The following is a 12538-nucleotide window of genomic DNA, read 5'->3' as shown; positions in this document are numbered from 1 at the left end:
AATTAACATAGCAAAACATTCCTTTCTGTATGCTGGTAAAATCTTTTGTGCATAATTCACTTTGGTTTCTCATCCCTATCACTAAACCTCTTTTTTTTTCCCCAAGTTTGATGTATTTTGAAAAAAAAAGAAATTGAACTAGCATAGTGTATCGTATGGTGAGAGAGTTCAGGATGCACAGCACTGAGGGGACAACAGTCATTTCAATTGCATTAATTCTTCCACAAAGTGCGAGTATGAAGGTGACTCTATCCACCTTACCCACGCTTTACAGTATTCACTGTAAAGATACAAGTATATATATATATATATATTTAATGATCATAGAATCATAGAATGGTAGGGTTGGAAGGGACCTTTAGAGATCATCTAGTCCAACCCCCCTTCAGAAACAGGTTCACCTAGATCAGGTCACACAGGAACATGTCCAGGTGAGTCCTGAAGACCTCCAAGGAAGGAGACTCCACACTCTCCCTGGGCAGCCTGTGCCAGGGCTCCCTCACCTGAACAGTGAAATAGTTTTTTCTTATGTTTAAATGGAAGTTTTTGTGTTCCAGCTTCATCCCATTACTCCTTGTCCTGTTGCTAGATACCATAGAAAGAAGTGATGCCCCAGCCTCCTGATATCCACCATTTAGATATTTGTAAATATTAATGAGACCTCCCCTCAGTCTCCTCTTTTCCAGACTAAACAGCCCCAGTTCTTGCAGCCTTTCATCATAAGGAAGATGCTCTAGTCCCCTGATCATCTGAGCTATAAGCCCTAAATACATTAATTTCTTAGTGTCTTACCTGTCTCGTCAGCAAGAGATTATTCCTTTTTGGTTTACTTATATTGTGGTACTTTCTTTGAAGCCATGAAGCAGAAGCTCTGTCACGGTTCAGCCAGTGCCCACATGGGCAGCTGAGTACCACTAGCATCAAGTGACCTACTGCCTGTGCTTTCTGCAGATCACACAGAGTCTCTCCCAACTCTAAGATTTGACCAACAGCCAAGCTTATCAAAGTAAGCCATGGAAAATAAAAGTAACAACTTAAAGCAGCTTAAAAATTAATATCCATGTGTCAATATCCACAGGACATTTGATAAGCAATCTGAGAAATTGTCTTCAAATTTTTTGAGTGGGAATAGACTCAATGCAGAGGCACATGGTGCTTAAAGCACAGTCATGTAGAAACATCTGTACTGTGAGGGATTCTGCCATTTCAGACACATTTTTGTTTCTCCTGGCTTCACTAGTTGCCTAAAACGTGGATGGAGGTTAGATTTTCACCTCAACAACTGAGAGGAATTTTAACTTGTAGAATGTGTCCATCTGTCTGGCCGAGATTACTGCCACGCTTTTCGTTACTGCAGCATCTCAGAATTCACGGCCTTATGTGAGATGGATAGTGCGTAAAGTCTTTAAAAATGGTTAGCAGAACTAACAAGGTATTTTGGGGAGGACAGCAAAGTCAGCAGCTCTTTTCAAGGATGTTAAGACCCAATGTTTACTTATGGTTCTCAACTAAGGGCTGGAAATTTGAATACCCGTACTTGTTTTTAAAAAGGTTTGGCATCAAGCACCTTTTGTCTTCCTCTGGCAGAGCTGCAACAGTGATGAGTTCCTGCACAGAGGCCAGTAACACTCAAGGAGTGTTAACCACCATTGGCAAAGCTGTTGATAAAGTGAACTGAAGGATCAATTTAACCTGGTTATCAGGCTTTGCACATTGACAGCCAGGAGCCAGTGATGAGGGAGATCCACCACCCCTCCACACTCCTGTGCTGGCCACTAACACTGCTCCCCTGCTGGGAGCAAGGACACAGATGCCTTGCTATTTCTGACCACCACCACCAATAAATGCTTACTGGGAAAAATAATTCAGGAGAAAATCTTAATATTGTCTCTCAGCACTTTGAATAAATACTTTGTTCACTCTGGTGCTCTTCCTTACCGCACCATTCCTCCTACTTTTCCCATTTGGGACTTCAGTAATACCTGGGAAAGTAAGAAGCTGAGTGAAGCATTATTAGTTTATTTTTTGACATTACAGTGAATGCTTGCACTAGCTATGATACTCAGGAGCGAGAAATTACTAGCTCTCCTCAGCTATGGCTAGCAAAAGGGTTTGAGGTTTTCTTATGTACACAGAGCAAACAGTCTGTGAGGATGGTAAGAAGCCTAACTAAAGCGACAGAATGCATCCCAAGGATATTCAAATTTGTTTTGGAGCATTTCTATTATAGAGAACTTTTCTTTGGTACTATATTCTGTGAAACAGTTTACTATATTTTGTCTCTCTCTTTCATTTTTATTACAATTTAAAAGATTAACTAAAAACACCTTAGCAAAAAATAATGGGACCCCTGGAGCAGTCCAATTCAATTCAATTGTATTTATTCTGCATGCTCAACAAATTAGGACACAGTTAATCAGCAACTTTACTCAATTAGTAAGAAACCTATTTAAACCTAATGATACACATGGCCAGGGTTGCTGATGCTTAATGGAGACAGTAGTTCTGCTTAATTGCAATGCTTTCAGGGGATATAATGGTTCAAACTGATGCTCTGCTCTGCTCTTTCAAGCTCGCAGTGGTTGTCTCTCTATCCTGCTGGGAGCATTCTGCAATTGGAGCTGACATAGCACCCAAAGGCCTCCCTTGCTGCCACCTTTTACCTCCTGACTCGTGCCTTCAGCACCAGCTCCTCCTTGCCAGCTGTCCCGTGGCAGAACAAATTTGCCATCCGAGGATGGGGATGACTTAGGTGTAAGGAGTGCTGCCAGCTTTCGACTTGGAGAGTTGAAATGATGCTTTTTGGTAGCCGGAAGGACTTCACCGTCAGCTCGAGGGTTCAATAACACCAACATGGACTTACCTGTGACACCAATCAAGGGTCAGCAGCGATTACAGCTGCCTGAATATTTTCAAAGAAAACTTTAAGGTCTGCAATTCTTGCTGCTGTGACTTCCTCCTCAACAAACACCCGCTGACTTCTATATATTGTATTAACGCTACCCTACCTGATAGGCACTCGCTAGCCCGTAGTTCTGCTCCTAGGACAGTCTCCCTCTCACTTCTGTTCACAGACACGGAGGGAAAGAATCACCAGAGGTTCAGGTGTTTCCTCAAACCTTCAGATCATCTCCTCACACCACAGCACTGTCAACCTGCCAGGCAGTACAAGGAAGCTTGCAGATTAGCTGATCTGTCATGCAGAAATAACAAAACTTGGCTCAAAAGATGGCAGTTTCTTGTAGACAATACATTCAGTACAAGTAACTAAGAAAGGAGGACTTGTAAAGACATTCTGTAAAGACAGTGTTTTAGACAAGATATCCAAAGCCAGAACAAAGTTTGCACAGCACACAGCACTTGGCAGTGTGTCATTATAACATGAGATGGCTTCACTTCAATCAACAAAGAGCTTAGCATCACAGTAGAGTCCCTCACACCTAACTACAGTAATTAATTGGGCCCAGTGACTGAAATCAGAACTGCCAAATGGTTCCACGTCAGTTCGGTTGGCCCTTGGGGTCAAGGAGCAGAACAAGGTTGCAGCCTGCAACAGAGTGAGTCGGGAAGGCAACATGAGCCTTGGAAACGTGTGGAAAGGGATGTAACTCCAAGCTGCTCTGCAGATCAGCAGCTCTCTTCTGGAAAAGACTGAAATTTGGGACACCATAGCCAGTCTTCAGTTGCTGGAATTACATTAATTTAAGGGCAGTATAGATATGGCTCTACCAATCCATCTTTAGTTGAACTTCCTTATCACACTTCTTTGCACCTGTGTTACTTTCTTCTGGCTTTTCATATTCAAAACACCATGCAGAACCAATGTGGACATTTCATAAAAAAGACTGGGTTTGAAACTGTGTCTGCACAAGCTCCTACATACAGTTTCACTGGGGTTTCACTAGGACAGTCCTGCCCAGTATCGATGCTCTCATTACTGGAGGGATTGACTTCCACCTCATTACAACCTTTCAGCTTTGTGTACCTATCTAGAAACCTATCTAGGACTTCTGCTTGTCACTGTGTGTCTGGCAGGGAACATCCATGCAAGGTCATGTGAAAACACTGAGCCCTTTCAACTGCCTTGTGTGCACCTGAATCCAAAACCTTGTCTCCCCTACTTCCAACAGAAAGACCTGCTGGAACACATCAGGGGAAAAACAGCATCTCTTCAGTGCTGCAGTTTCACTGTCCAAGAAGCAAAACAACATGATTATAAATTTTAAGGCTGCCCAGATGGGTTGTGGAGTCTCCTTCTCTGTGGACATTCAAAACCCACCTGGACGAGTTCCTGGGTGACCTACTCTAGGTGGTCCTGCTCTGGCAGGGAGGTTGGACTAGATGATTATGTGAGGTCCTTTCCAGCCCTTGAGATTCTGTGATTGTGTTCCTAAAAAACCCCAACCCCAGCCTCCCCTGTTCTTACAGGACCAACTCACTGGATTTCAGAATCTTTCCTCCCATGGCTGTCCTGCTGCCAGTCCTGTCCCCTTCACACTCCACAGGGGGATAAGGAGACATCAGCTCAGCCAGAATATCAGCCCCTCCAGCCATGTAGGAGGAGGACATGGTCTGACCCAGTGTCACTACAAAGCTAAGCCCCAGTGGATGAGGACACCCTCCCTGAGGCACAGCACCTCTTGTCACAGACACTGCATTTTCATACGAGGTGACCACAAAGAAGAGAAATGCCTGTGCTGGAAAGGCTGCAATCCTGCTTTGAAAACGCTGCAACGGCAAAGATCTTTCTGCTTATAACAACCAGGGAATGATTTATATCCGCAGTGTAAAAGCATGAGAACAACTCAACGAGACCTGCTCGGTACTATCGATATTTAGACAAATACCCAGGTCTGGGAGTGACTGCAAGTACAAAAAGAGTAGGCTTGGATGGAAAGTTAAATGCTATTTTGGCTCCCTTATGACCTTGCCGGCCTTACGGTCTACAAAGATATATTATCAGAACTGTAATTTGGTTACCACTGCAACAGTTTCAGGCTTCCCAGCAGCAGCCTGCTGGAGCTGCTGAGGGTAAAGGCGAATTTTATGTGTGTCTTTTTTTTAAGCTGCATGAATGATCATTAAGCAGGATTGCTAAAGAAGCAAACTGTCAAAGTTGTTTCATTTATTTCTTGATATCACAGCTGTACAATCTTCATACATACAGCAGGAAATGCACATTGGTTACACAATGGCATTTGGCTGCATTTCCAAGTATAATACAGTAAGTGCAACTCCACTTAAAAATGTACATTTATACAACTTAAACAAATTAAGGATCGCTACGCTACTATCCGTGACGGTATAAAGCTTCATTTATGTTAAGTCTTGTTACTAAACCGCTTCCTGGTTAAATATAAAACATATTCAATCATTTTAAAATGGCCCTTGTGGTACTTGGCCAGCATATAAAATATCTGTGGTGTAAAATTTAACCATCAACTTTTCTTTTCTTTTTAAAAATAATCCTCTCAGCCTATTTAAACATTTGCTGTGGAGCTGTCATACCGACACTTCGTAGCAGGAACCAAATTGTACCCTCCTTTTTGTTTGCCCTCTCACTGCTCATCACCAAAAGACATTCTATTTGTAATGTATTGCAGCTTTATTCAGATACAACCAGATGGCTAAACTATGCTCAACTTTGCTCCAAAGAAAACGAAATTACATTTCAGAGATATTTGTCATCAAAATTTTAATGGGTAGAGTGCGATCAGCACTGAGAAAAGAAGGAAAAAAAATAATAAACCAACAAAAAAAAGGCATTAATTTATCTTTTAAGACCCACTCGAATTCTTCAGTTGCTTAAACTCTTGTAACTTTACTTTTGGAATACATTGGTCCACAGACCACACTCTTGTTACAGTTTACCAAATGAAAACCAAAATTGCTTATTGCCGTCCCTATAACAGGAATGGTTCAGTTTTAAACCTCCTTTAAAAATATACATTTTACAATCCTTTCACCTCAACAAAGGTGATGCTGACAATAAATACACTGGTTTGGTGGTTTTAGTTTGCTCTGCTGTGAAAAGTCTACCAACTACCTGTTGTAGGCCCTTTCTTTTTTAGACTTCTCCAATGCCTTGTCCATAGTTTTCTCGTTCTCTCCTCTACATTTGGGGCAGTACCATTTGCCCTTTGGTTTATGATTGAGTCCCACGCAGGAAAAGTGAAACCACTCAATGGGGCACTCGTCGTTATCGCATCCGATCATTTCTCCATAGGAGACCTGGTTGCACAAGCAGTACGTTGGCTCGTTAGGGTCAATAGGGAGGTCTGGGGGAGAGGCTTCCCTCTCAGCTTTAGCCTTGGATCGCTTCTTCTTCTTGGATGTTTTTGCTTTCTTCTCCTTTGGAGTTCCTGAGGTGATGTCATCGTGGTCGTGATTATTGGAGGCGTTCTCTCGGTTCTCATTATTCCTTTGCCGCCTCGACCGCTTGTTGTTGGGCTTTTCAGCCTGCGTGATTGTCTCGTTCTTTGACTTGTCCTGGCTGGCCTTTCCACTGTTGCCAGTGGTATCGTTAGTCTCTTGGCAGGTCTCAAACAGCTCCACGTGGCTGTCCACCTGCCTGGTTCTGTTCTCAACCAGCTCCACCATCTGACTGACGATTTGGATCTTCTCGTCCCCTAGCTCCTGGCTCCGAATCAAGGCTCTCTGGATGCAGTGCAACATCCTCCGCTTCTGCACGGCATCTGTCTCTCGTTTAAATTTTTCATAGTAATCGTCCAGGTCTTTCAGAATCTCTGCAAGGAAGAAAGAAAAACGATAAAGATTTTCCACAAGAGAGAAGGGTGAAACAAAGCCTTCCCCATTTCATTCCTTCCACGCAGCAACACCTTTTTTGGAATGCTGATCAAAGACAGGTTCCCTGAGGCTGGTATCTGACAAGGGGCTCATGGCTCCAGTGGATAACCTCTGTTCCAGTCGCTCCCGCAGGAACAGAATGCATGTGTTGATTTAGGGGGGAAAAAAACCCAGTGACTGCATATCAGTTGGTTGATGATTCTTCCCTTTAAACTTCTCAGTGATTAAAAGGAACTAGCGAAAAAAATAAACTCCCCCACTCCCCCATTCAAAAGTTTTGAAAGAATAACTGTAAATTAGAAGGGAAATGAGTAGATTGTTTTCCTGGACATCTTCTGTATAACAACATTTTCAGTGAACGACTGAGACTAGGACAGAAAGAAAGCACAAAGCAGTGCACAAATCAGAAGCTGAGTTACTTATAATCACTTGACAGCTGTTGCAGACAAACTCCAAACAGACTGGGATAGACTCTAAGCTATTGCAAGTTTCATCCCATACTGCTGAGTTATTTTTTGCTGAAAATGTGAGTCCGCCTCCATCCCTAGAACCACAGAATTAGGATTACAATATCCAAGATGGCTGGATGATTTTTTTCCCCCTATACTGTGTGTAAAATACCTGTTGCTTGCTTTTTAAAACCACATAAATGTAATCTTCATTAAATATTTACCGCAGAGAAGTAACAAGAAAGGTAGGAGAAAACATTAAAGATGACGTGCAACAACTAGGGCAGATAGGGCTTCTGATTTGAAACGATAACCTTGAAAGTATGTCAGATCCTGAACCAAACCTCAAGGATTGTTCCAACAGTTTCTAAGAAAGAAAAGCCCACAAGAGTGCTTAAAGTTTCAAGAATGGTTCTGGAAACCTCTTTTAAAGCAGATGTTTTTGAGTTTCACTACAGTACTCAAAAATCAGCTCAAACACCCAGTACGCTCGGCATTTCCATGTAAGTCCTCAAAGACACGCAGAATATTTTTCTTCTCTGACTTTTCCCTCTCTCACAGGTTAGAACATTCTGCCACGGAGAAGCTAAATATACCGAGACAGAAAATCTAACCTCAATTCACCTGACAGAAACCAGAGCCTCTTATCTGTGCAAACAGCACTGCCAAAACTTTTCTAGATGTGTGCTTTTTTTTCAATAGAGAATGTGATACATCTACAACTAATAGTTACCCTGCAGTTTAAGTTTTGTCTTGCTTGGGTAGATTTTTTTGTACACACACACACACACATTCCTAATTTCCCATGAAGACATGAGAAGTTTATGCAAGTTCTACTTGATTTTTCAGAGCTGCAGCCTATGCTTCCCATATCAGTTAAGCACGACCTGGAAGCTGGTACTGCAGTACAACCTATCTGATCACCTGCACAGGAAAGAAGTTTTTCCTTGTGTTTACGTGGAACATTTTTGTGTTTTAGTTCATGTCCATTCCCCCTTGTCCTGTCACCGGACACTGCAGCAAACAGTCATCCCATCCTCTTGACACATCTGCCCTTCAAGTCCCTCATGAAGAACGTTCTCTCTCGATACCACAAAATAATTAACGAGCTACATTCGGTATTAGGAAAACTCCAACTCCAGTACTGGATGCAGATTAACAGCACAGCACCACACCACCTGCTGAAAGAGCTGTCTTCGGCAGACGAAACACCTGCCTGTGCGGCTCTTGAGCCCTACCGGGTGCGTCCCGGGGCACCGGCACGTTCGTTGTGCATGTGCGACACCGTTGCGAGACGAGCCTTCTCACCACGGCGCGCCAACAGCAAAGGGCTGCTTGGCTTCGGGGATGCAAAAAGCCACTCTCTGTAACCAGAGCAGTTCCACAGCTCTCACGGGGGCTGGGGCACCGCCGGCCAGGGCTGCGCACCCCGGGAGCCCCCTCCTGCACCGCAGCCCCGGGAGGGCCACCCGCGCTCCGCCGCCGCCGCCTCCCGGCCAGCTGCGCAATACCTGCGGCGGTCTCCCACTCTCCGCCGGCCGGGCCGACGGCGCGCAGGGCGTAACGGAAAACTTCTTTCGCTGGGAGGCTGAGGGAGCCCTGGCACAGGCTGCCCAGGGAGAGTGTGGAGTCTCCTGCTCTGGAGGTTTACAAACCCGCCTGGACGCGTTCCCGTGTGACCTGATCAAGGTGAACCTGCTTCTGCAGGGGGCTGGACTGGATGATCTATAAAGGTTGCCTCTAACCCTTACCGGTGTGTGACTCTATGACACGGGCGAGCGCGGCTGCCCCGGCCTGGGGCGGGCCTGGCCTCCGCCCCACCCCCCCTCCAGCCGCCCCTAAGCCCCACCGCGGAGCTGCGAACGGGAGCAGGACCCGCGCTCGCCCCGCCCCGGGCCCGGCACCACGCGTGCTCCGCGGGCCGGGGAGGAGGAAGAGGAGGTGCGGGGCAACGCCAGGCGTCGCGATTACAGCGCGGCGGGGCCTGAGGCTGCCAAGGGCGGGCGGCCCCGCCGAACCGGCGCGGGGGGGGCGGCTTCTCCTAGCAACCGGCGCGGTGGAAACGCCCCGGAAGTGACGGAGCAGCTATTGTTCTCCGGCAGAGACCCGGCGGCACTGCGCGTACGTGTCTCCGCCCCCCCCCCCCCGCTTGCCCGGTTTGCATCGTAACAGAAGAGCCGGGGGAAGCGGAGGAGGGGGATGCAGCGGCCACTGGCCCGCCCCCGCGCCTATGAGAGCCGCCGGCGGGGAAAGTCCGCCCCCGCTGTCCCGGCGTTCAACATCGAAACCAGAAAGAACCAGAAGAGTGAAAAAAAAAATACTCTTTAAAAACCTAAAAACAAGCCCAAAACAACGCACATCCGCAGAGGCAATGGCAACGGGCGGAGCCAGGCCGGTGCCCGCCCCCTCCGGCGGCAGCGCGCCGCTGAGGAGCGAGGCGGGGCGGGGACGCCGGCGCGCTCCGCCCCGGGACGCGTCACTCACAGCCAGGGCCGCCCAAGGCTGGTCTGCCCGCTGCCGCCGCCCCGGCCAATCAGCGCCCGCGGGCCGGCGCAGGCCGAGATATTCAAATCGACCCCACAGAAAAGTTCCTTCTCGAAACGTCACGGGGAGGCGGGACGCAAGGCGGGACAGCCCGGGACGACGGCCAACCGGCGTAAGGGAGGCGGTCCGCGGGAGGTGTTCCCCAATCGGCTCCCTCGCGGGGCGGGGAGAGCCGCGGTATGCTAACGAGGGGCATTGATAAAAGCCGCAACGGCGCCGAGTCCCCAGCAAAGCGCGGAGGCGCTCGCCGGTTGGGTTACTGTGTGCCCGGGGCGCGCGGGAAGCGCTCTGCTCGCCATGCCCTCCCTTCGCCCCCCCGGCTCCGCCTGCCGCCCGCGGCCTCCCGAGGAAGTTCCCCCACGACCCCTTCCCCTGGGAGCCAGCCGGGCTCCCCGGCGGGCCGCCCTAACAGTACCTATGGGAACCGCGGGGCTCGCTGCCCACCGCCCCTAAGGCCACATGGACGGGAAGCGCGGTGCGCCGGGGGAGAGGGGGTCCCTCCCTGCCCGGCACCCCGGCTGTCACGGCCGCCGGCGGCACCGAATAAAGCCGCCCTCCCCGCCCCCCTCCCCCTCTCCTTCCCGAGCGGACACCAGCAAGCAAGTGACAAAGCTGCCCCGAGCTCCTGGCCTCCCCTTCCCTCTGCCCGTGGGGCCCAGGGACAGTGTGCCCCGAGCGCCGGCAGCACGGGAAGGGGGGAGGCAGGCAAGAGGGGAGGGGGCACTTCAGCCTACAGCACATCCGTACGCCCGACCACATCTACCCCATATCTACCCCACACCGCACAAGGCAGTCCTGTTCCTCCCTGCCCCACGGAGCTGGGCTCTTTTACGCGGTGAAACGAAACCCCTGAGAAGGGAGTGAAGAAAGCACACCCTGCCCCCCACTCTCTCCTAACCCCCCTCTCCTCCCTTCCTCCTTCCCTCCCTCCCTCCTCACTAGCTGCCTCTCTCTCTCTCCCCTACTACAGCCATAATGAATACTGTACATTCCTAAATGTTGTGCTGTAATCTCTCCCTCTCTGTCCACCCAGCACTTTCTTCCGTACCCCGAAACGCTTCCACCTCAGCCCCACGGCCGGGGACGGCCCCTCTTTGTGCACTGCACACCCCACTTCCCTGCCCCCGCCTTCTTGGCCAGCAATTTACACAGAAAAGCAGAGTCCTTGCTTAATAAGAGAAGCTGGAGACCTTTTGTTCCGCCCCATGACAAGAGCTAACGCTGCAGATCAGCCCCCTCTCTCTCCCTCTCCTCGGATCTCTCTCCTCCTGGCTTTCTCCCTCCTTTCACCTCCACGAAATAAAACTACCATCCGTGTGGGGTGCAGAGGGACAAACGGAGCCGAGGCTCAGCTCTGAAGAAAAGAAAGACACCCTTCCCCCCTCCACACCCCGAGCCCCACACCACACACACGGGGACACACACACACACGCATATACAGAAGCACTTACCTTGATATTTGGCGTCAATTTCCCTCATCAAGGAGACATTTCTCTGCAGATCGAAGGGCATAGACTCGATGGAGTCCAGATAATCCTCCACATAGTTCACTAGGTGAAGCTGGTCTCCGTTTGCAGGACTCAACATTTTCATCCGGCAAAGGAAAAAAAAAATCCTTCCCCGCACCTCTCTCTCCCCTGTCTGTGCGAGAGCAAGTGCTGCTCCCTCCGAACACGGTAACCCCGATGAACGGCTCACTCCCTGCCCACCTTCTCTCTGTAGCTCCCCCCAAAAAACGAGAGAAGCTACATCTGACTCCTCTTGTGTGAAACACAGGGAGAGAGAGAGACACACACACACCCTCCGCTAGTCCCCTACAGCCAGCAGCAGCTGATTGAATGGCTGTCGTTGTGGGTAATTCACGAAGGAGGTGGTAGGAACAATCAGAGGGATTTGTGTGTGTGTGTGTGAGGGGGGAGAAGGAGGAGGAGAAAGGAGTGGGGCTGAAAACCGGCTCCTCCGAAACAATCTGGAAACAAAATGTGCTCTGCAAAGTGTCTGTCAGAAGCAGCAGCAGCCCCTCTGCATGCGCCAGCGCCGCTCTGCTCCGCTTCTTCTCCGCTCCCCCCTTCCCCGCTCTCCTCACCGCCGCCGCCGCTGCTCCCCGGTGATATTAACGCAGCCTCCTCGCTTCCATACGCCGCACTAGATCCAACGTGGAAAACCCAAATACCAGTTTCAAACACTTGGGAAACATTCAGCCCCGCCACGCACGGCGCATGCGCACCCCTCCCAGCGCTGTATACACACACACACACACACACACACACACACACACACAGAGGGGCACACGCACCGCGCACACACACTCTCCCCCTCCCCCTCCCGGAACCGCGGCGGGGCGAGCGCTTCTCTGCATATTCATCGTCCCTCCTCCCCTTACTCACGTTTGGGGAGGGAAGGCGGCAGGGATGCGGTCGTAACGAGGGGAGGGACGGTGGGCGGCTCGGTGCCGGCGTAGGCGTGGGGAGGAAGCCAGAGCAGCCGGGCGACGGGGGACTAAGGGGGTCGGGGAAGAGTAAGGAGCAGGCTCCGGTGAAGTTTGGAGAACCCGAAGGGACTCTCTGGGGAGAGTGTGCGGCGCGGGGCCCGCGGGCTGCCGGAGCCGGGGAAGTTGGATGCTTCTGCGGTAGGGCACAGACTTTGGAGGAGTCTCTCGCCCTCCCAGCTAGTGGCGGAGGCCCAGAAAGCAGTAGCTCCGAGGGCTTTTCTAGGAGGGCCGAGGAGAGAGGGGCACT

The 12538-nt window shown here is 49.7% G+C and overlaps 1 protein-coding gene across 7 annotated transcripts; it reads right to left on the bottom strand.

The window, feature by feature from the left end:
• Positions 1–5098: 5098 nt before the first annotated feature.
• Positions 5099–12452, bottom strand: ING1 (inhibitor of growth family member 1). Of its 7 annotated transcripts, XM_061996774.1 has the most exons (3): positions 12188–12452; positions 11887–11945; positions 5099–6746 (listed from the first exon to the last, which is right to left on the bottom strand). In XM_061996774.1, the coding sequence occupies exon 3, from the start codon at positions 6673–6675 to the stop codon at positions 6043–6045; it is 633 nt and encodes a 210-aa protein (XP_061852758.1). In that variant the 5' UTR covers positions 6676–6746; positions 11887–11945; positions 12188–12452; the 3' UTR covers positions 5099–6042. The 7 variants fall into 7 exon arrangements, with proteins under 7 accessions (XP_061852758.1, XP_061852724.1, XP_061852740.1 ...); XM_061996740.1 differs by lacking the exon at positions 12188–12452 and having other exon boundaries at positions 11252–11959; XM_061996756.1 differs by lacking the exons at positions 11887–11945; positions 12188–12452 and adding an exon at positions 9008–9080.
• Positions 12453–12538: the final 86 nt, after the last annotated feature.

This window comes from Colius striatus, chromosome 1, assembly GCF_028858725.1.
Source record: "Colius striatus isolate bColStr4 chromosome 1, bColStr4.1.hap1, whole genome shotgun sequence".
Taxonomy (NCBI): Eukaryota; Metazoa; Chordata; class Aves; order Coliiformes; family Coliidae; genus Colius; species Colius striatus.
This window is presented reverse-complemented; position numbering and strand designations above follow the sequence as displayed.